This window comes from Lagenorhynchus albirostris, chromosome 8 (assembly GCF_949774975.1).
Source record: "Lagenorhynchus albirostris chromosome 8, mLagAlb1.1, whole genome shotgun sequence".
Lineage (NCBI taxonomy): Eukaryota > Metazoa > Chordata > Mammalia > Artiodactyla > Delphinidae > Lagenorhynchus > Lagenorhynchus albirostris.
This window is the reverse complement of record NC_083102.1, coordinates 85,384,903-85,405,776: the sequence shown is the minus strand read 5'-3', so window position 1 is coordinate 85,405,776 and position 20,874 is coordinate 85,384,903. Positions and strand designations below refer to the sequence as shown.

General features: G+C 38.4%; 2 protein-coding genes across 8 annotated transcripts in view; one reads left to right on the top strand and one right to left on the bottom strand.

Annotated features, from left to right (window-relative positions):
- The window catches only part of PTPN12 (protein tyrosine phosphatase non-receptor type 12), an 85,706-nt gene extending 84,609 nt beyond the window's left edge, over positions 1-1,097 (top strand). For all 4 annotated transcript variants that reach the window (XM_060157220.1, XM_060157218.1, XM_060157219.1 and 1 more), the window contains one exon: positions 235-1,097. In XM_060157220.1, the coding sequence (XP_060013203.1) occupies positions 235-296 (62 nt within the window). In that variant the 3' untranslated portion in view covers positions 297-1,097. The remainder of the gene's footprint in view (positions 1-234) is intronic.
- TMEM60 (transmembrane protein 60) overlaps positions 1-20,874 on the bottom strand; it is a 200,722-nt gene that overhangs the window by 76,266 nt on the left and 103,582 nt on the right. For 3 of the 4 annotated variants that reach the window (XR_009542026.1, XR_009542025.1, XR_009542027.1), the window contains one exon: positions 16,074-16,192. The gene's annotated coding sequence lies outside the window, so the exon portion shown is untranslated. Of the gene's footprint in view, positions 1-93; positions 1,472-16,073; positions 16,193-20,874 lie in introns of those variants that run through there. The other variant, XR_009542028.1, reaches the window with a different exon arrangement.

Genomic DNA, 20,874 nt, shown 5'->3' with positions numbered 1-20,874 from the left:
TTTTCTTACATTTGATAGAATTGATTTTATTTTTATAAAAGAAGCAATAATTTTCAACTACCCAGAACAAATTAAGAATTGGTTTGTGTTTGTAGAGATTTGTTTAGTTTTAAGTTCTAAATTTCCATATGGAAATTTATTTGTTCCATAAAATAAGAATGTCTACAGACATGAGCTTAATAGTTTAAAAATATTTCTGAACACTGGAGAATTATTGTGGTATTTTGATTATAGGTTTTGGTAATCGCTGTGGAAAACCCAAAGGACCAAGAGATCCACCTTCAGAATGGACATGATTCAGGGAACTAAAAGACACTTTAAATTATACTGGAAAATTCAAGTGCCACTGAAAGCCAGATTTATAGTATTCCATCTTAAAAATGTGGGACTAACAGCAGTGTAGATTGTTACCTTAGTGTTTTTTGCTGGGACCATCTACCTGCCTTATATTACACTTAGGAAAAAGTATTACATATGGTTTATTTTGTAACTTCAAGTATTATTGCCTTAATGTCTCTTAACCCTGTTACACGCTGCTTGTAGACATGTTAATATAGTAATACTTTTATGATAAATTGAGTTTAAGGACTACTCTTTTGCTAATGTTTTATCATGTATGCATTATTTTGTATATGTACAGGGCAAGTAGGTATATAATTTGATAAAGTTACAGTCATAAAATATTATTAACAGAAGATGTAAGAAATTTCTGCATGGTCTAAATCTTTGTGTACCTTATTTGTAAATTATTTGCCCTGAAGTTTTAGAAAATAGTTTCAGAATTTTAAAATTGCTGGAGTCATGCAGCCAGCATTACAGGTTATCAGAGATCAAAGATTGTAATAATAATACATTTTGTAAATTGTAAGCAAAAAGTTATTTTTATATTATAAACTGTCTAATTGTCCATCCTAATTGTCCTTGTTTTAATTTAGTCATGGAGATTCAGTAAGTGCCTTGGAACAATATTGAATTCTCTTAGCTCGTGTGTGTTACTTTAATATTTGAACTCAACTGGGATTAGAAGACTATCAAAATATATGTATGTTTCAGGATATTTGACCTGCCATTAAAAAGACAAAAACAATTTTACAGTGCCTACTTGTTTTGGTTTTTCATTCCTCTTTTGTGGGAAATTAGACTTAATATCCACCTTCCTCCCAGCTGAGTCTTATCTTTAAGTCATGAGTGTGAATGGGGTTTAATTTCTTAATTATAGAATAGGGAGCACCTTCTGCAGAAACATGGCTTTGCAGTTCTAAATACTTATCCTGGAGTCAGCCCTAGGCGTCCTTCTTAGCCTTCTCATTGTTGCCTACTGGGATGCCAGGAAAACACCAAACAGAGGTGCAGTTGGGAGAAGGGAACTGGTTTCTTCCCATCCTGCACTGGAGCAGAGGCCCTTTCCGTAAGTACCAAGTTTGAATTTTGACATCATGGATCAAAGCTGATAGACATCTGTATTTTCCCTCTGCATATAAAAGAGGGAAGAAATTATGAGACTAAAGTGAGATAAAGTAATCGTATATGAATAGAAAGAGGATTGTTGTGGAAGAGAAAATAATACTATGATTTCATGTTGGAAAATTTATAAAGCTCAGTGGTCTTAGAATTTCACATTTTTCTCATATATTTGTTCAAAAAATGTGAATATAGTGGACCCTTGACAGTCATAAGACACAAACACCTCTATAGCATATCATTTTCTTAATAAAATTTAAACTGAAATAAAGTATAACTGAAAAAAAATTTAGTTTCCATACACTTTATGATTTGTATAATATGGCACTAAAATCATTTGTAAAGATTTTTTTCTTGGGAAGGAGTTGCTTTGGAACTCCTTCATTGAAGTATACATGTATTCAGAAGGGTGCAAAAAAGCATATTAACCACCACAAAGTATACACTCCTCTGAGTGTGACCACCCTTAGGTCAAGCAGTAGAACAGGACCAGCCACTGAGAAGCTTCCCCTTGGGCTTCTAAGATTTGTTCAGTATTATATGTGTAGCAGTTGCTTGTTCATTTTTCATTGCTAGAGTTTTGCATTTTATGAATATACCACAGTTTGTTCATTGTGCTACTAATAGACATTTGGATTGTTTTTGGCTTGGGAAAACTACAAATTTTGTTGCTACAAACATTTTAAAATGTGTTTTGGTACACTTATATATATATGAATCTGTTGGGTATATATCCAGGAGTGCAATATTTGGATTACAGAGTATGCACATATATATTCAGCTTTGTAGATATTGCCAAACAATTTTCCAAAGTGGTGGTTCTGATTGTTAACATATTTCCCTCCTGACTAATGAGGTTGAGCACATTCTCATGTGCTTATGACCATGTGGATATTCATTTTTGTGAAGGACCTGTTCAAGTCTCAAGCAGATACTGTTTGGCAGTATCTACTAAAGCTGAGTATGCAGATATCCTATCATCTGGCAACTTTGCACCTGTTTTTCTATTTAGTTGTTTGTCTTTTTCTTATTGATTTGTTGGAATTATTTATATATTCCAAGTGGGTTTGCCTGTGCTTTGCCTTTTCACTCTACTAATGGTGTTTTTTTGTTTGTTTTTGTTTTAATTGAATTTAATTAAATCCAATTTATCAATCTTTTATAATCACTCCTTTTTGGTGTCCTCTTTTAGAAATCTTTGCCCACCCCACGATCATAAAGATATTCTTTAGTTTTCTAGAAGCTTTATTTTTTATTTATATTTGTTATGTTTTTATCTAAAGCTACAGAATTAAATTTTTTGTATAGAGTGTGAGGTAGATTTCTTTTTCCTTTTATGAATCACCAGTTAACGTCCCTCCTCTATTAAATATATAGTCTCGTCATATGTTATATATTCATTGATCTGAGTCAATTACTAGATTTTTTTTCTTTCTATTCCATTGCCTATCTTTATAATATTTTAAATTCTGCCTTTTTCCACCTTTAGCTTTCTCCCAGTGATTTTTATATTGCCTAGAACACTCAATAAAGTTACTCATTTTTATTTTTCTGTATAAAGCATATAATAAGGTCATTTGTATCTGAGATAAACCACTAGCAAATTTATCCTGCCACTTTATCCAAATCCTCTCCCTTACAGCTAATGCTACAAAGACCTTTAATCTTTCCTTTTCCATCCTAACACTGTCAGTTACCTTTCTTTTGGAAGCAATTTTTCACAAATAGTATTTTTTACTCTAGTATTTTTCACTTTATGGATATTTTCTCCTAATATTGGTAAACAGAGCAGTAAAGCCATAGTCATATTGTCAGTGCTGAGCTAGGCTCAGTCATTAGCTAAGTGACTTCCTGTCAGGTAACAGCCTCGTAGGACACGTGGTTAAGTTTTTACCTGAGCAAATTTACATAACTGTATGTCCTAAACCCCTGTGGTCATTTCAAATAGCTGAAACTATGAAATTCTTTTTTTTATTTTATTGTTTAAAACATTTTTTTTTGTGTGTGTGTGGTACGCGGGCCACTCACTGTTGTGGCCTCTCCAGTTGCGGAGCACAGGCTCCGGACGCATAGGCTCAGCGGCCATGGCTCACGGGCCCAGCCGCTCCGCGGCATGTGGGATATTCCCGGACAGGGCACGAACCCGTGTCCCCTGCATCGGCAGGCGGACTCTCAACCGCTGCGCCACCAGGGAAGCCCTGTTTAAAACATTTTTAATGCCATTGCCTGTGTCAGTTTTTAACTGAAGTATAATTGACTTACAATATTATATTAATTTCAGGTGTATAACACAGTGATCCAATATTTTTATACATTACAAAATTATCACCACAATAAGTCTAGTTACCATCTGTAATCATACAAAGTTACTACAATATTAATGAACTGTATTCCCTTGTGCTGTACATGACATCCCTGTGACTCATTTATAACTGGAAGTTTGTACCTCTTAATCTCCACCGATTTCACTCATCCCCCCACCCCCTTTCCCTCTGGCAACCACCAGTTTGTCCTATCTATGAATCTGTTTCTGTTTTGTTAGGTTTGTTTGTTTTGTTTTGTTTTTTAGATTCCACATATAAGTGAAATCGTATAGGATTTGTTTTTCTCTGTCTGACTTAGCATAATATGCTCTAATCCCATGCATGTTGTTGCAAATGGCAAATTTTCATTCTTTTTCATGGCCGAGTAACATATTCATCGTATGTATACGCCACATCTTCTTTATCCATTTTTCTATTAATGGGCACATAGTTAAACTAAAAAGAGATGATTTTGTGCTAAATGAGAAGGGAAGCAATAAAAATAATGCAATTGGCAATCTGAAGCTTTTTAGAGAAATTCAAGTGAAGAAGGACATCTTAAGTATATTTAGCCTTAAAATGTGTTCTGATTATAATATTTTTGTTAAAGTACATTTTTGGTGGTCTTGATTGCAATCTGTGAAGTCATTCTATTTTAATCCTAAATATAGAATTAAATTTAATTAAATCAGTTGTGCTAGTTTTGGAAAAGTTTTTGCTCTTTTTGTTTTCTTACACAGATGTCTCCTAATTGCCTGCTTCTACTGACGTTATTTTAGATATCAAAAGTTCACATTCACATTTAATAGCTTTCTAAATAATCAGATGTGAATTAATTTCAGTTTTTTAATACTCTATTCTCCAATTTTAGATCTTTGTTATTACACAGCTCTTAAATGCCAGCTCATATTTTCAATTCTGGCAGATGGAGAATTGCGAAAACTTTAACAAAAATTTTGGCACATATCCATTCAATATATTGTGCTAAAAGTAGCTCTAGTTTTGAATATAAGCTGTATTTTCTTAACAGATTTGCTGTAGTCTGTTTCCCCCGCTATTTGTCTTTAAGGTGCACAAATCTTGCATGATATGCAGATGACCAATTATATTGTGAACAATTTAATCAGTGAAAAGCAGCTATGCTTGGGTAGCTCAAGAAGATGTGTCTCAGTGTTTTAAACTACAACAAATCTGGGCTTTGTTGAGTTAGTGGGGGAAGGGAATTCCAAAGATTCCAGCCATTTTTCATGTTTTAGAGATAAGATGGCCTATGTACTATAATCGTGATTTAATGTAATAGTATTTGTGACTTAACTCTCTTGTCAACATTTCAGCAAAAACATATTCTTTAGCTACTACAGATTTATACCCAAATAGCCAAACATTAAACAGAAAAGTAGTTCTAAATTTCTCCTTAAAACATTGTTTTCCTGACTGAAAAAAATTTTAGTAGGATTAAGTTTATAGTAAGTACACAAATGTACAATACATCTGTGATATTTTAAAGTATTGTAGTTTTTAAATTTTAGCTTTATCAACTTATATGTAAACCTGTTAGAATATTTCCAATACTTTCTTAAACTAAAATGTGAGAAAGCATTAAATAATTTACTGTATTAAATATAAAATCTAAGTATTTAGCATTTCTCATTGTATTTCAATTAATTATACAATAACATTTTCATGCAGCTTCTATGCAAAAAATTTTAAATACCAATCTGGGCACACTACATGTAATGTGTAATCTGAAATATGTAGAGATTAGCTGAGATTAACATTAGAAAACCATTTTTATTTCTTTTTCTGACCACACTGTGGCTTGCGGCTGGCAGGATCTTAGTTCCCCGGCCAGGGACTGAACCTGGGTCTCCACAGTGAAAGCACTGAGTCCTAACCACTGGGGAATTCCCTAGAAAAACATTTTTAAAATTAAAATTATATATGTACACATTGTTTCAGAAAGGTAAAATGAAGTTTATAGGAAATTTATTGTTGCCATTCAGAATAACGAAGTATTCTTGGCATCTTCTCAATCTAACGATTGAAAATGGATTGATCCATTTTAATATTATTTCATCTGTCAATATCGATTTCCATGTAACAGAAATAAAGTAAAATTTATATGTAGAAATTTTACATTTAGACTTTGCTTTCATTTGAATTCACTTGAATTTACGGCCAAAGGCTTTTGAAAGTTGGATTCTTTGACATTGATAGCTTTTAGCAGTTTCAGTGGCTGTAGAGGTGGGACAGCATGGAACTCTTCCCCATTCTGTCAGAAGGGGGCAGCAAAGCAAGCCAAGAGGAAATTTATAGGTACCAAAAAAAAAAAAAAAGTCAGGAAAGGCACTCAAGAAAATTTAGAAAGCTATAGCCCCAAAGCTTCTTGGGGTGGCTTCACTGTTTTAGAGTGTTTGTGAAGTCCCTAATGCCAAGTGGCCCCCTTTGCAAGAGTCATTATGCAAATCTTAAGGCATCAATACACCTTCATGTAGACTCAGGCCTATCTAATAATTATTAACCTTGCTGAATGCTTACCAAGTGCCAGGCCTTCTGCTAATCTCTGAGTACGTTATCTTTCTTAATCTTCACGAAAATTGCCAGATGGACATCCCTGTTTTATGGATGAATCTGAGGAATACAGACTTTAGATAATTTAAAGTCACACAAAGTAGCAAAGCCAGAATTTAAACCTAGCTCCTGTTACAAAATCCTTGCACTTAATTACTGACACTACTATATGCCCTAGTTTTCAGAGAAGCTTGGAGTGTAGGCCTTAGCAGGCAAGAAACGTGTGTGCTAGTTAACTGATTAGAAAATGTGTGTGCTAGTTAACTGACTAGGTACTTAAGTCAACTGTCACTAATAGGCTTTAAAATCACACAGCTTGAAAACTGATGAAGGGAACTTCCCTGGCGGTCCAGTGGTTGGGAATCCGCACTTCCACTGCAGGGGCCGTGGGTTCAATCCCTGGTCGGGGAGTTAAGATCCCATGTGCCACATGGCATACACAAAAAATGAGGAAAAATAAATGTTAAAGAAAACCGATGAAGGCCATCTGCATGCTTTTCCTTGGTATCTCTGTTTACTTCCTATCCTGCAGTAAATTTCTAGGGCAAAAGTATGGGACAGAAATCAGAATCTGGAATTCTACCAACTTGGTCAATTTTAATTTTATAGTTAACTTGGTAAAAGCTATTGTGGCAGGTTGGAAATCATGGCCACAATATTTTCAGCTCCTCCCATCAAGGTGGAGTTTGTTTTCTAGTATCTGGGCTGGCCTTCTGCTTTGCTTTGACCAATCAAATGCAGCAGATGTGTTTCTAGGCTGACTCTCTGTGTAGACCTTAAGAGGACAGGCTGCTTCAGTCTCTTGGGTCCCTGCTGGCATGTAAAGAACCTCAGGCTAAACCACTGAACAATGAGAGAATGATGAGGAACTATGTGAAGAGCTAATCCCAGCCAACACCACATGGAGCAGTGTCCAGGTGGCCCTCCTAATCCCCAGAACTGTGCAAAATAACAAAGTGTTGTTTTAAAGACATTATGTTTTACTGTGACAACTACAAACATGGAGAACAGAAAATGCATAAGTCAAATCTCAAAATATTTAATGTAGATTCCACATTTTTCCTATTTACTATCACTTTTCCATGGTTCATAGGTGTATATACAGTTGGTAATGAACTGAAAATGTCAAAATGCTGTAGCTAGAAGCCAAGGAATTTCCAAAGTCTTAAATAATGCCTTACATAATTAGAAATGTACTCGTTTAATGAAACTCTGTAAGCAGCTCCTAGGGCTGGAAAAGCAGCATCTACCTGAGCTCTAAAATAAAAGGGCACACTAGCAGTCCTTTTAGCAATTATGTTCTTTAAGACTGTAATGATATACTTAAATTTGTAATGTGAAAAGTCTTAAGCCCAAGGTTGGAAGTTAGCAGAGATCTAAACAGTTCTGAAATCCTTCCCTTTCCTTATATGACTCAGAACAATGTTTTGAGATTTTCTACTAGGTAGAGCTATATCCATTATTTATGTAACGAACACTCATACGTTGCTGACTATGCCCATATACTGCTATAAGTGACTCAATGAGTAGGTACTACCTTTAATATCCATTTATAGATGAGGAAATCAGGGTACAGAGAGAAGTAAGTTGTCCAAGGTTACAATGCAGCGGCATTTTGCTCTCTCTCGGATAAAGGGGGAGGGGGAGGAGGCAGAAGTGGAGTTAGGTGGTGGTATGTATTCAAATAACAGCTCCGTTTAAATAATTCTTCCCAGAGAAGTATCTGTGAAAGCAGGGAGGCTTTTGCATGTCGTTTGAGGTCCATGATGTAGCTCCAATCGTAAAGCTTCATCTGCCACCACTGGCCCCCGCACCCTAAACTTCAGCTGTAGAAAACTCAGCCCCAAAATATGCCTTGGAGGGACTTCCCTGGTGGTGCAGTGGTTAAGAGTCCGCCTGCCAATGCAGGGGACATGGGTTCCATCCCTGGTCCGGTAAGATCCCACCTGCCGCGGAGCAACTAAGCCCGTGCGCCACAACTACTGAACCTGCGCTCTAGAGCCCACGAGCCACAACTACTGAGCCCACATGCCTAGAGCCCACGCTCCGCAACGAGAAGCCACTGCAGTGAGAAGCCTGCGCACCACAACAAGAGTAGCCCCTGCTCTCTTCAACGAGAGAAAGCCCGCACGTAGCCACGAAGACCCAACACAGCCAAAAATAAATAAATATAAATAAATTTATTAAAAAAGCAAAAGCAGAAACAAATATACCTTGGAATTATTCTCCTCTGTGCTTTGCTCCTCTGGTCCCACCCAACATTGACCCCCTGCATAGAACCCTCTTCAAATGTAAAAGGGAGTTATATACCTTCCAAAGTCCACCAGTAGTGCTTTCCCCATAAAGCCTTCCTAATTCTCAGTATATTACTCTCTTGACTTCTAGAATCAATTGCTTCTTCCATCATGTTTCCTTAGATCTAGAATTCTTTTTTTAAAAATTTATTTATTTTTGGTGAATCATTTTTAGGAAGATAAGGTAGCATTTTGATTTCATAAGCCACTTGGAATCTGGAAAAAAAACTTTATATATATGCTTATTTGCTTTTAAAATTAATTTAATTAAAAACAAATGTAATGACACAATGTCGGCGACTAGTCCACAGCGAGGGTGAAAAGAAGTTAGTTTCCTTAGGACCAAGGAGGCACCCTTGCACCTGCAGGACAACTTGCCCCATCCATAGGGAGGAATAAGCTTCCTGTTACAGCTGCAACTGCTAAGCAGCTGGCCTTGCTGTGGTTTCTCCTAGACGTTTTTCTAGATACCATGTGGCTGACAGGGTCTTGGTGCTCTGGCTGGGTGTCAGGCCTGAGCCTCTGAGGTGGGGGAGCCAAGTTCAGGACATTAGTCCACAAGAGACCTCCCGGCTCCACGTAAAATCAAACAGTGAAAGCTCTCCCAGAGATCTCCATCTCAATGCTAAGACCCAGCTCCACTCAACGACCAGCAAGCTACAGTGCTGGACATCCTATGCCAAACAACTAGCAAGACAGGAACACAACCCCACCCATTAGCAGAGAGGCTGCCTAAAATCATAGTAAGGTCACAGACACCCCAAACACACCACCGGCCGCAGTCCTGTCCACCAGAAAGACAAGATCCAGCCTCATTCACCAGAACACAGGCACGAGTCCCCCCACCAGGAAGACTACACAACCCACTGAACCAACCTCAGCCACTGGGGGCAGACACCAAAACCATCAGGAACTATGAACCTGCAGCCTGAGAAAAGAAGACCCCAAACACAGTAAATGAAGCAAAATGAGGAGACAGAGAATCACACAGCAGATGAAGGAGCAAGGTAAAAACCCACCAGACCTAACAAATGAAGAGGAAACAGGCAGTCTACCTGAAAATGAATTCAGAGTAACGATAGTAAAGATGATCCAAAATCTCGGAAATAGAATGGAGAAAATACAAGAAACGTTTATCAAGGACCTAGAAGAACTAAAGAGCAAACAGTAATGAACAACACAATGTTCAGTGCAGCTCTATTTATAATAGCCAGGAAGCAACCTAAGTGTCCATCGACTGATGAATGGGTAAAGAAGATGTGGCACATATATACAATGGAATATTACGCAGCCATGAAAAGAAATTGAGTTATTTGTAGTGAGGTGGATGGACCCAGAGACTGTCATACAGAGTGAAGTAAGTCAGAAAGAGAAAAACAAATATCATATGCTAACACATATATATGGAATCTAAAGGGAAAAAACAAGGTTATGAAGAACTAGGGGCAGGACAGGAATAAAGACGCAGACGTAGAGAATGGACTTGAGGACACGGGGAGGGGGAAGGGTAAGCTGGGACAAAGTGAGAGAGTGGCATGGACTTATATACACTACCAAATGTAACATAGATAGCTAGTGGGAAGCAGCCGCATAGAACAGGAAGATCAGCTCTGTGCTTTGTGACCACCTAGAGGGGTGGGATAGGGAGGGTGGGAGGGAGATGCAAGAGGGAGGAGATAATGGGGATATATGTATATGTATAGCTGATTTACTTTGTTATAAAGCAGGAAAAAAGACACCACTGTAAAGCAATTATACTCTAATAAAGGTGTTAAAAAATGTAATGATATCCACTTCTAAGAACATGAAAACATGATTTAAAAATCACTGTATTCTACAATGGAATATTACTCAGCCATAAAAAAGAATGAAATAATGTCATTTGCTGCAAAATGGATGAACCTAGATAGAGATAATCATTCTAAGTGAAGCAAGTCAGACAGAGAAAGACAAATACATGACATCACTTGTATGTGGAATCTAAAAAAAGGATGCAAATGAACTTATTTACAAAACAAAAATAGACTCACAGACATAGAAAACAAACTTATGGTTACCAAAGGGGAAAGTGGAGAGAGGGATAATTAGGAATTTGGGATTAACCAATACACACTACTATATATAAAATAGATAAACAACAAGGACCTACTGTATAGCACTATAGCACAAGGAACTATATTCAATATCTTGTAATAGCCTATAATGGAAAATAAGCTGAAAAAGAATATACATATATATATATACACACACATGACTGAATCACTTTGCTATATACTTGAAACATTGCAAATCAACTATAGTTTAAAAAAATCACTGTATTCTAAATAAAACATCTTTTGGACTAAGGCAGTGTTTCTGAAACTTTTTTTTTCCATTATTGCCCTCCCCGTACAGGAGAAAATTTAAATTAAATTAAAATTCTTCCTAGTGAGAGAAATAAGGAATAAGATTTTGTCGGGTAGAGTTGAGTTTTGAAGGGGCACAAGCCACTATCATATCTAAGGGTCTTTTTGCCTCCAAGAAAGAAGTTTCAGAATGCATGGTATAAGCCCATTAACAGAAAACTGCAAATTCAAGATTCTGCCCAACTAGTTTTAGACGCACTGATGGGCCAGGTGTCATCCCCTTGGCTGTGTCTGAAAATATCAAGACTCTCAATGTGCTTCTCACCCTTAGCTCACCCTGATGGGAGTGTGTTTTGGGTTTTTCCTCATCTTTAAAATGAGACAGTAGTTTCATGCGCTCATATTTTTAGGGACAAGGGAAAAATCTGAAAATATTTTGAACGTTGAATCTAATGTTTCCTTTATGGAATCTAACAAATCTGTTTTCTTGAAAGGAGATATCTGATAATTTGCCTTACCCATTAATTAGCTGAGAGGCCTAATGGTGTTCCTTCCCTGAAAGACTCTCTGCCTCCTTGTTCCTTCCTAAACATACTAAGTGTACTTTAAAATAGATACATATTTAAAATAGATATTACAGCCTTCCAGAAAGGCTGTAATAGGTGTTTCCCTTAATGAACACCATAATTTCCTTTTACCAAAGGATTGTTACAAGGATTAAATTATTTAACATACATAAAATGCCTAGCACAATAAACTTTCTCTTTAGTATAAAACACACGGACTTCCCTGGTGGCACAGTGGTTAAGAATCCGCCCGCCAATGCAGAGACATGGGTTCAAGCTCTGGTTCGGGAACGTCCCACATGCCGCAGAGCAACTAAGTCCGTGCGCCACAACTACTGAAGCCTGTGTGGCTAGAGCCTGTGCTCCGCAACAAAGAGAAGCCACCACAATGAGAAGCCCGCGCACCGCAACGAAGAGTAGCCCCCGCTCGCTGCAACTAGAGAAAGCCCCCATGCAGCAACGAAGACCCAATACAGCAAAAAAATAAATAAATAAAACACGAAGCCATAAATTATGAAAGAAACAATATATAACCAACTGAAAAGCAAAGAGCTTATTGTCTAAGTGACTGAAACTATTGTTGACATAACCACAATACCATTATCGCATCTAAAAAAATTAATAATTCTTTAATATGATCAATTTTCCAAGTATTATACATGTTCAAATTTCCCTGAGAGTCTTATAAAATGTTTTGACAATTGTTTTGTTTGAATCAAGATCCATACAAGATTCACACACTGCATTTACTTGATACACTTCTTAAATTTCTTAATTTTAGGTTCCCCTCCCTTTTTTTTCCCCTTTCCATTTATTTGTTGAACTGTGTCATTTGTCCTATAAAGTTTCCCACACTGGATTTTGCTAATTGCACCCCTGTGGTGGTGGTAACATGTGCCTCTATCCCTCTAGTTCTTGTAAACTTGATAGTTGGATCTGGTGGCTTTCTCAGATTCAGGTTTCATGTTTTGGGCAAGAAGGCTTCATAGGTGCTGCCATTTACTCATTACACCCAGCAGAAGGGCTATAGTGTTTAGTAATGTAGACACTCAATGGTAATGTTGATCAGTGAGCGCTGTCAGGCTGATTTGTTCATCAAAAAGTCTCCAACAGTCTTTCATTTAATGCCACCCTCTTCTTAACATGCCTTCTTGGGCTTTAGTATCTAGAAGGCTAAAAATGCATTTCTCAAATTCCCTTGCAGCTAGAGTTATTGATGTGATATAAATTCCACCACTAGAGGCACTTGTGTAGAGTGAACTAAGTGGGGGAGGAGCAGTTTATGAGGCATCTTCATGACAGGGTGTATTGTAGTGAAGGACATATGGCTGTGGAACCAGTAGCTGTAGGGGTGGCTTCCCCATTCAACAGGTGGACTTCGAGAATGGCCTGAACAAACAGTCCCTTGACAGCTCGGTTCTATAGCCTGGATTTGTGAGTCACTCCTGAAGCTTAGCCGGCAGGCTGTTTTTGCAATCCTGCCAACCATTTGTAATAGACCATGTAATAAATCCCTTTTGGCTTAAATTACTTTAGAGTAGATTTTGTTCTCTGCTTTGAACCCTGACCAATACAGCTCCTCTAAGAAAAAGTATTTTCAGCAGTTGTCAAACAGTTGCCTCTCTGATTTTATTTTAAGAAGTGAATTTATTAATAGTTAAACTTGTTAACAATTGCCTGAGTATGTAAAATAGATATTCTAGGAAGATATGTCTTTTTAAAACAAAAAAATCATACAGCAATTTCACATTCCCATTGTATAAACTTTCTAAAAAGAAACATGGAAGTGCTTCCCCCCACCCCAGTTTTTTGAGAAATAATTGACAAACATTGCTGTACAGGTTTAAGGCAGACAGCATGATGGCTTGATTTACATATATTGTGAAACGATTACTACAATAGGTTCAAGTGACATCTATCATCTCATAGGTTCAATAAAAAGAAAACAATTTTCTCCTTGAGATGAGAGCTCTTAGGAAAGCTCTTAGATGACTCTCCTAACAACTTTCCTGTATGTCATACAGCAGTGTCAGCTATAGTCATCATGTTGTACAGCACATCCCTAGTACTTAGTTATCTTATAACTGAAAGTTTGTACCTTTTGACCATCTTTCTCCAATTCCCCCTCCCCCCAGTGTTTTTAAAAAACATTTAAAAATTAATCCATGTTAAGAAAAATTAATCCATGTCCATTAATGAAGACAATTTTATTGAAAGGTAATTTAAATATTGTCTTCACAAAATTTTAATTCCATAATGGGAACTAAAAAGTATAAATCTTCAGTCTAGTAAAGAGATTTTTATTCAATATTTTACTACATAAATGTTCAAACACAGAGAAGTTAAAAGAATTATACCATGACCTATCCAGTGACCTAATTATACGTATACCTGTCACCTGGACTCTACAGTTAACATTGTTATATTTGCTTTATTACATACCTAACCATCTATGCATCCCTCTATCATACATTAATCCATCTTATTTTTTGATACATTTCAAAGTAAGTTGCAAACATAGTATATAGTATTTGGGCACTGAAGGGCTTCCAAATGACATAAAATGCATTAGAAAGTAAACTAGTCTATAGTGTCCTGAATTGTCAAGTCCTGGCGAAGATCTAGGGAAGGAGTTGCACGGAGTGTAAATGGCATCAATCAGAGTGAGAGACTCAATGTGAAATCTAGCAAGATTGCAACACTCTCTGCCTTTACCCTCAGAACTCTCCTCCTCTTTTTACAGTTACTTTAATTATAAAAGAGGAAATACATAACTGGCCCCTCTCCCCCTCAAATGATTTGTGCTATTGAAGGTAGCAATTCTTTAGATCAGAATCTCAGAAAACTTGCTGGAAATCAAGATGTTATATTTGCAGAAATGAGCTGGCATCATGAACTCGATGTTAATTTGGTTATTGTTACTCTCCTTGAGGGCAGGGGCTTAGTTTGTTTTATCATTTATCCCCAGCATGTAGAACACTGCCTGGCATATACTAGGGTTCAATACACATTCACTGAAGGAAGGAGTGAATTCAAGTGCTTGATTCCAAACATAATCTTCATATATTTCATGCCACTACTAATGAAAGAAGTTTTTCTAAAATAAAAATAAGCCTTAACATAAAAATAAGAGCATGGGTTGATTACCTAGAGCTGGAACTGCAATTACACAGAAGGGACCATGTTTTCCATATGTGCAGCAGGAACCTCAGCACCAGCCTACCGTGCACCCGCCGCTGAGGCTCAGCTGACTTGTGGGGCACGTTGTGCCAAAGCCCATGGCTGGGAAGAAGCAGCATTGCCTTTTCCTTTTTTTACTTTTTAGTCTTTACTGAATTTATTACAATATTGCTTCTGTTTTCTGTTTTGGTTTTTTGGCCCCGAGGCATGTGGGATCTTAGCTCCCCGAGCAGGGATCGAACCTGCAGCCCCTGCACTGGAAGGTGAAGTCTTAACCACAGGACGGCAGGGGAAGTCCCAGCCCTGCCTTCTGATGGGGACCATAGGAAAACTTCCCAGAACTGTTCGGGCACTTTGCAAACACACCCTGGACTGCCCAGAAACAAATGCGAAGTTTGTCTATAAATCAGTGGGGGCAAGAGTCAGTGGAATGTGAATTATTACCGTTGATGTTACTCTCCTCTTGTACCTTCAGACTGGTGATACCTGAGGAAATTTAAATGTGCTGGAGTGTTAAAATTACCTTTTTAAGGTGATAATTTTCTTTGAGATTTCCTTGGCCTGGAAGAGCATTTCCATATTCAGCACAAGTTCATCAAGCTAGCACACATCTCAACAGCTACTGTGAGATTTTTAAAAATATATTTTAGTCTCTTCAAGAGAATGAGAGACAAATTATTTTTTATTGTGTCTGTATAGAGAGCAACATAAACAATAATTTCAAATCTATTCAGTTTTCCTGTTAGAGATCACAATGGCGGCCTACCGAGATGGGAATCAAGGGACCAGCAAATTAGAAAGATTTAAAAACCATAAAATTACCTCGTATTTTATACTCAAAATCGGTATGTAGAGAAATTTTATGCCATAAGCTATAAAAGGTTAAATGTCCAAAGCAATCTCGTGCTACAGCTAGTGCTACCCTCTCACTAAATAAACATATGCTCTGCAGGTCCCCACAAGACTTTCAAATAGCCCAGTGATGACTGTCATTAAAACATACCTAAGAGAAATCACATTCTTACAAGTGAGACATCAGAGGCTCCCTGCCACTTGGGAGAATGTGATGAATTCAAGCACTGGATATTGGTGGAAGGTGGTTGACTGAGGCCAAATATTCATTTGCTTTTTCTAAGAATGTTGCTTCTCTATGTCAAGGTTTCCACTAGCCACTGGTACATTCAGAGAAATAAGAAACATGCAGTGAGCGACACTTTCATAAGGGTAAACGTACCCAATTGAATTGAAATTTCTTTTTCTCTGTCTTTATGACTTTCCTATTTATTTGGTGTTAAGATGTCCTTTTTGTTAGTAGTGGTGATGAATGATAATTTTATATTTTCTTGCACTTACCTTGGCAAAAATGAAAGTAAAAAACTCCATGTTAAGTCTCCAAAATTATCTTGAAAATTTAACTGTACATGAAAGTCCAATGTCTAGAAAAACCAAAAAGTCTCTTCCAAAATAAGATTCTGCAATGCAAAAAACAAATAAAATAATCAACAACTCTATGAATTCATTTTCCCTGTTCAGGTGTTGGACATGAAACTGAACAAGTTGAAAATATTGGTTGGTAGGGCAGGAATTCCCCCATTTTCAGCCCCCTAAAGCATCTCAAATTCCCTCAAGGGATGTAATAAAATTAACTAATACAAGATAGCTTCTGAAGTCAACTGCCTAAGTTTAATTCTTAGCTCTAACATTTACCAACTGTATTATCTTGGTCAAATTACTTAACCCACTCTGTGCCTTGATTTCCTTATTCACAGAATGGAGATAATAATAGTATCTACATCATAGGGCTGTTGTGAAGATTAAGTCAGGTAATCCATGTAAAGATTTCATCATCACTTTTTCATCATCCTAAACTGAAACTCTGTACCTATTAAACAATAACTACCCATTACCCCTTCCCCCCAGCTCCCAGTGAACACTGTTCTACTTTTCATCTCTATGAATTTGACTAATCCAGGCACCTTATGTAAGTGAAGTCATACAGTATTTGCTTTTTGTGCCTGGCTTATTTCACTTAGCACAAAGTTTCCAAGGTTTACTCATGTTGTAGCATGTATCAGAACTTCACTCCTTTTTAAGGTTAATAATACTCACTTCTATGGAAATACCACATTTTGTTCATCCATTCATTTATCAATAAAAATTTAGGTTGTTTCCACCTTTTGGCTATTGTCACATTACATATTCTTAATAAATTACTTGAATTATTTATTAAGTTATAATTTACTACTTTTGGGAGGATCTTACATGCAAGCCACAAAATCAAGCAAGAATTTACTCTGAGTTTCACATCTCATCACCCCCAAGTAATTGGATTGTGCTGATAAAATTACTGTGATAACTCTTAGTAATTCATCTTTGTGCAATATCATTGCAAGTCACTTAAGCTCTCTCAATTTCATCATTTGTAGAATAAGAATAATAGACACCAAAAGCAAAAGCAACAAAAGCAAAAATAAATTCAAGTGGGACTACATCAAACTAAAAAACTTCTGCGCAGCAAAGGAAACCATCAACAAAATGAAAAGGCAACCTACTGAATGGGAGAAAATATTTGCAAATCGTATATCAGATAAGGGGTTAACATCCAAAATATATAATGAACTCATATATCAGAAAACAAATAATCCAATTAAAAACTGGGTAGATAATATGAACAAGCATTTTTCCAAAGACATACGGATGGTCAGCAGGTACATGAACAGATGCTCTACATCATTAATTATCAGGTGAATGCAAATCAAAACCACAATGAGATATCACCTCATACATGTCAAAATGGGTATTATCAAAAGGACTCAAAGAGGATGTAGAGAAAAGGGAACCCTTCTGCATTGTTCGTGGGAATGTAAATTAGTGCAACCGCTATGCAAAACAGTATTTAGATTACTAAAAAATTAAGAATAAAACTATCATATGATACAGAAATTCTACTTCTGGGCATTTATCCAGAGAAAACGGACTAATTCAAAAAGATAAATGAACCCCATTCATTGCAGCCTTATTTACAATAACCAAGATATGGAAACAACCTGAGTGTCCACTGATGGATGAATGGATAAAGAAATTGTGGTATATATATATATATATATATATATATATATATATATACACACACACACACACACACAATGGAATATTATTCAGCCATAAGAAAAGAATGGAATTGTACCATTTGCAACAACATGGATGGACCTCGAGTGCATTATGCTAAGTGAAATAGTGAGATGTCAGACAGAAAAAGACAAATACTGTATGATCTTTTTAAAATGTGGAATCTAAAATATGTATATAAAGCTAAGCTTATAGATACAGAGAATAACCTTTAAAGGAATGACATAGCCAAGGATATGACATAAACTGGTTAGAACCGATTAGGCCCAAAATGGTAGAAGATTTGACTTCCAGTAGAACTTGAGCCTCACTGTAATACATTAGCATGCTAAATGACACACCCACCAGCAACAGGACAGTTCTGAGGCTGACCATAAAAGGCCAAAAAGTGGGTGGTGGCCCAATTCCTGGAAATCCCTGTCCCTTCCCCAAAATAGCTGGAATACTCCTCCCACTTGTTAGCCTATGAAACAACCCAGCCCATAAAAACGAACCACCCCATATTTTGGGGCCAGTCTCCCTTCTGAGACAGACCACATTCTGTCTGTGGAATATGTATCTCTCTAAATTAACTTGCTTCCACTTCACTGTGGCTCGCTCTTGAATCCTTTCCTGTGTGAAGCCAAGGACCCTCACTTGGCAGCCCATCCCAGGGATTCACTTGAGACCTGGGACATGACCATCCTCTTGAAGTGCATTTTTCCTGCAACACCAGGGTTTAGAACCCTGAGGGACTAGGGAAGAACCAAACAACAGTCTCAACAAGTGGATGCTAATGCTCTTCTTCAGAGCATGGCTGAGATTCTTGCTTTTTGGAGCATTCTTGGTGTTTGCTAGTTTCTAAAGCATGGTTCTTCAGCCTACTGAAAATACTGATATCCTTCCAATAAATTTCCCTTTGCTTAAGTTGGCTGAAATTGGTTTATAGTGCTTACAGCTGAACTCTGATAAGAGAAAGCAAAGGCAGCCTGCTGCTTCTGCAGGTTTCAGCAACCTCTCCTTGTATCTAGCCATCTGAATCCTTTCCAATTCACATCACAGAAATACTCTGAATGTTTCAAGCCTTGGGGTCCTTGAGATCCCAAGCACTAAATTCCACATTTATACCAATTGTTCAGGGAACAATCTCTGAAGGAAAAATACATGGAATCCTCTTATGGATTTAACATTTAACTTTTAATATGCTACTGAGTTGCAACAAACGTGGAAATACCGGCTAAGACAGCCATGAGTGAAACAAAGCCAAGTGAGATCCAACAATTATGGCTGGTGTCAAGTTGGATGAGTCTTCTCTATGTTGAAATGAGACAAGGAGTGTATAATAGGAGTGTATTAAGGCATATATGAGAAAAAGGAGAAAAGCAATTACTTGAGGAGAGGGGGAAGACGGCGAAAGAGTAAGACGCCGAGATCACCTTCCTCCCCACAGATACACCAGAAATACATCTACACGTGGAACAACTCCTACAGAACACCTACTGAACGCTGGCAGAAAACCTCAGACCTCCCAAGAGGCAAGAAACTCCCCATGTACCTGGGTAGGGCAAAAAAAAAAAGAATAAACAGAGACAGAAGAATAGGGACGGGACCTGCACTTCTGGGAGGGAGCTGTGAAGGAGGAGAAGTTTCCATGCACTAGGAAGACCCTTTACTGGTGGAGACAGGGGTGAGGTGAGGGAGAAGCTTCAGAGCCGCTGAGGAAAGCGCAGCCACAGGTGTGCGGAGGGCAAAGCGGAGAGATTGCCGCACAGAGAGGATCGGTGCCCATCGGCACTCACCAGCACGAGAGGCTTGTCTGCTCACCCGCCGGGGCGGGCGGGGCTGGGAGCTGAGGCTCGGGCTTCGGTCGGAGCGCAGGGAGAGGACTGGGGTTGGCGGCGTGAACACAGCCTGCAGGGCGTTAGTGCACCACGGCTAGCCGGGAGGGAGTGCAGGAAAAGGTCTGAAGCTGCCTAAGAGGCAAGAGACTTTTTCTTCCCTCTTTGTTTCCTGGTGCCCGAGGAGAGGGGATTAAGAGCGCTGCTTAAAGGAGCTCCAGAGACGGGCGCGAGCCGCGGCTAACAGCGCAGACCCCAGAGACGTGCATGAGACGCTACGGCTGCTGCTGCCGCCACCAAGAAGCCTGTGTGCGAGCACAGGTCACTATCCACACCTCCCTTCCCGGGAGCCTGTGCAGCCCGCCACTGCCAGGGTCCCGGGATCCAGGGACAACTTACCCGGGAGAATGCACTGCGCGCCTCAGGCTGGTGCAACGTCGCACTGGCCTCTGCCGCCGCAGGCTCGCTCCGCATCGTGCCCCTCCTTCCCCCCGGCCTGAGTGAGCCAGAGCCGCCGAATCAGCGGCTCCTTTAACCCCGTCCTGTCTGAGAGAAAAACAGACGCCCTCCGGCGACCTCCACGCAGAGGCGGGGCCCAATCCAAAGCTGAGCCCCTGGGAGCTGTGCGAACAAAGAGGAAGGGAAATCTCTCCCAGCAGCCTCAGGAGCAGCGGATTAAAGCTCCACAATCAACTTGATGTGCCCTGCATCTGTGGAATACCTGAACAGACAATGAATCATCCCAAATTGAGGAGGTGGGCTCTGAGAGCAAGACTTATTATTTTTTCCCCTTTTCCTCTTTTTGTGAGTGTGTCTGTGTATGCTTCTGTGTGAGACTTTGTATAGCTTTGCTTTCACCATTTGTCCTAGGGTTTTATCCGTCCGTTTTTTTTTTTACTTAAAAACTTTTTTCTTAATAATTATTTTTTATTTTAATAACTTTATTTTATTTTATCTTACTTTATTTTCTTTTATCCTCTTTCTTTCTTTCTTTCTCTCTCTCTCTCTTCCTTTCTTTCTTTGCAGCCAGGAGTCAGTGCTGTGCCTCTGAGGTGGGAGAGACAACTTCAGGACACTGGTCCATAAGAGACCTCCCAGCTCCACGTAATATCAAACGGCGAAAATCTCCCAGAGATCTCCATCTCAACACCAACACCCAGCTTCACTCAACGACCAGCAAGCTACAGTGCTGGACACCCTATGCCAAA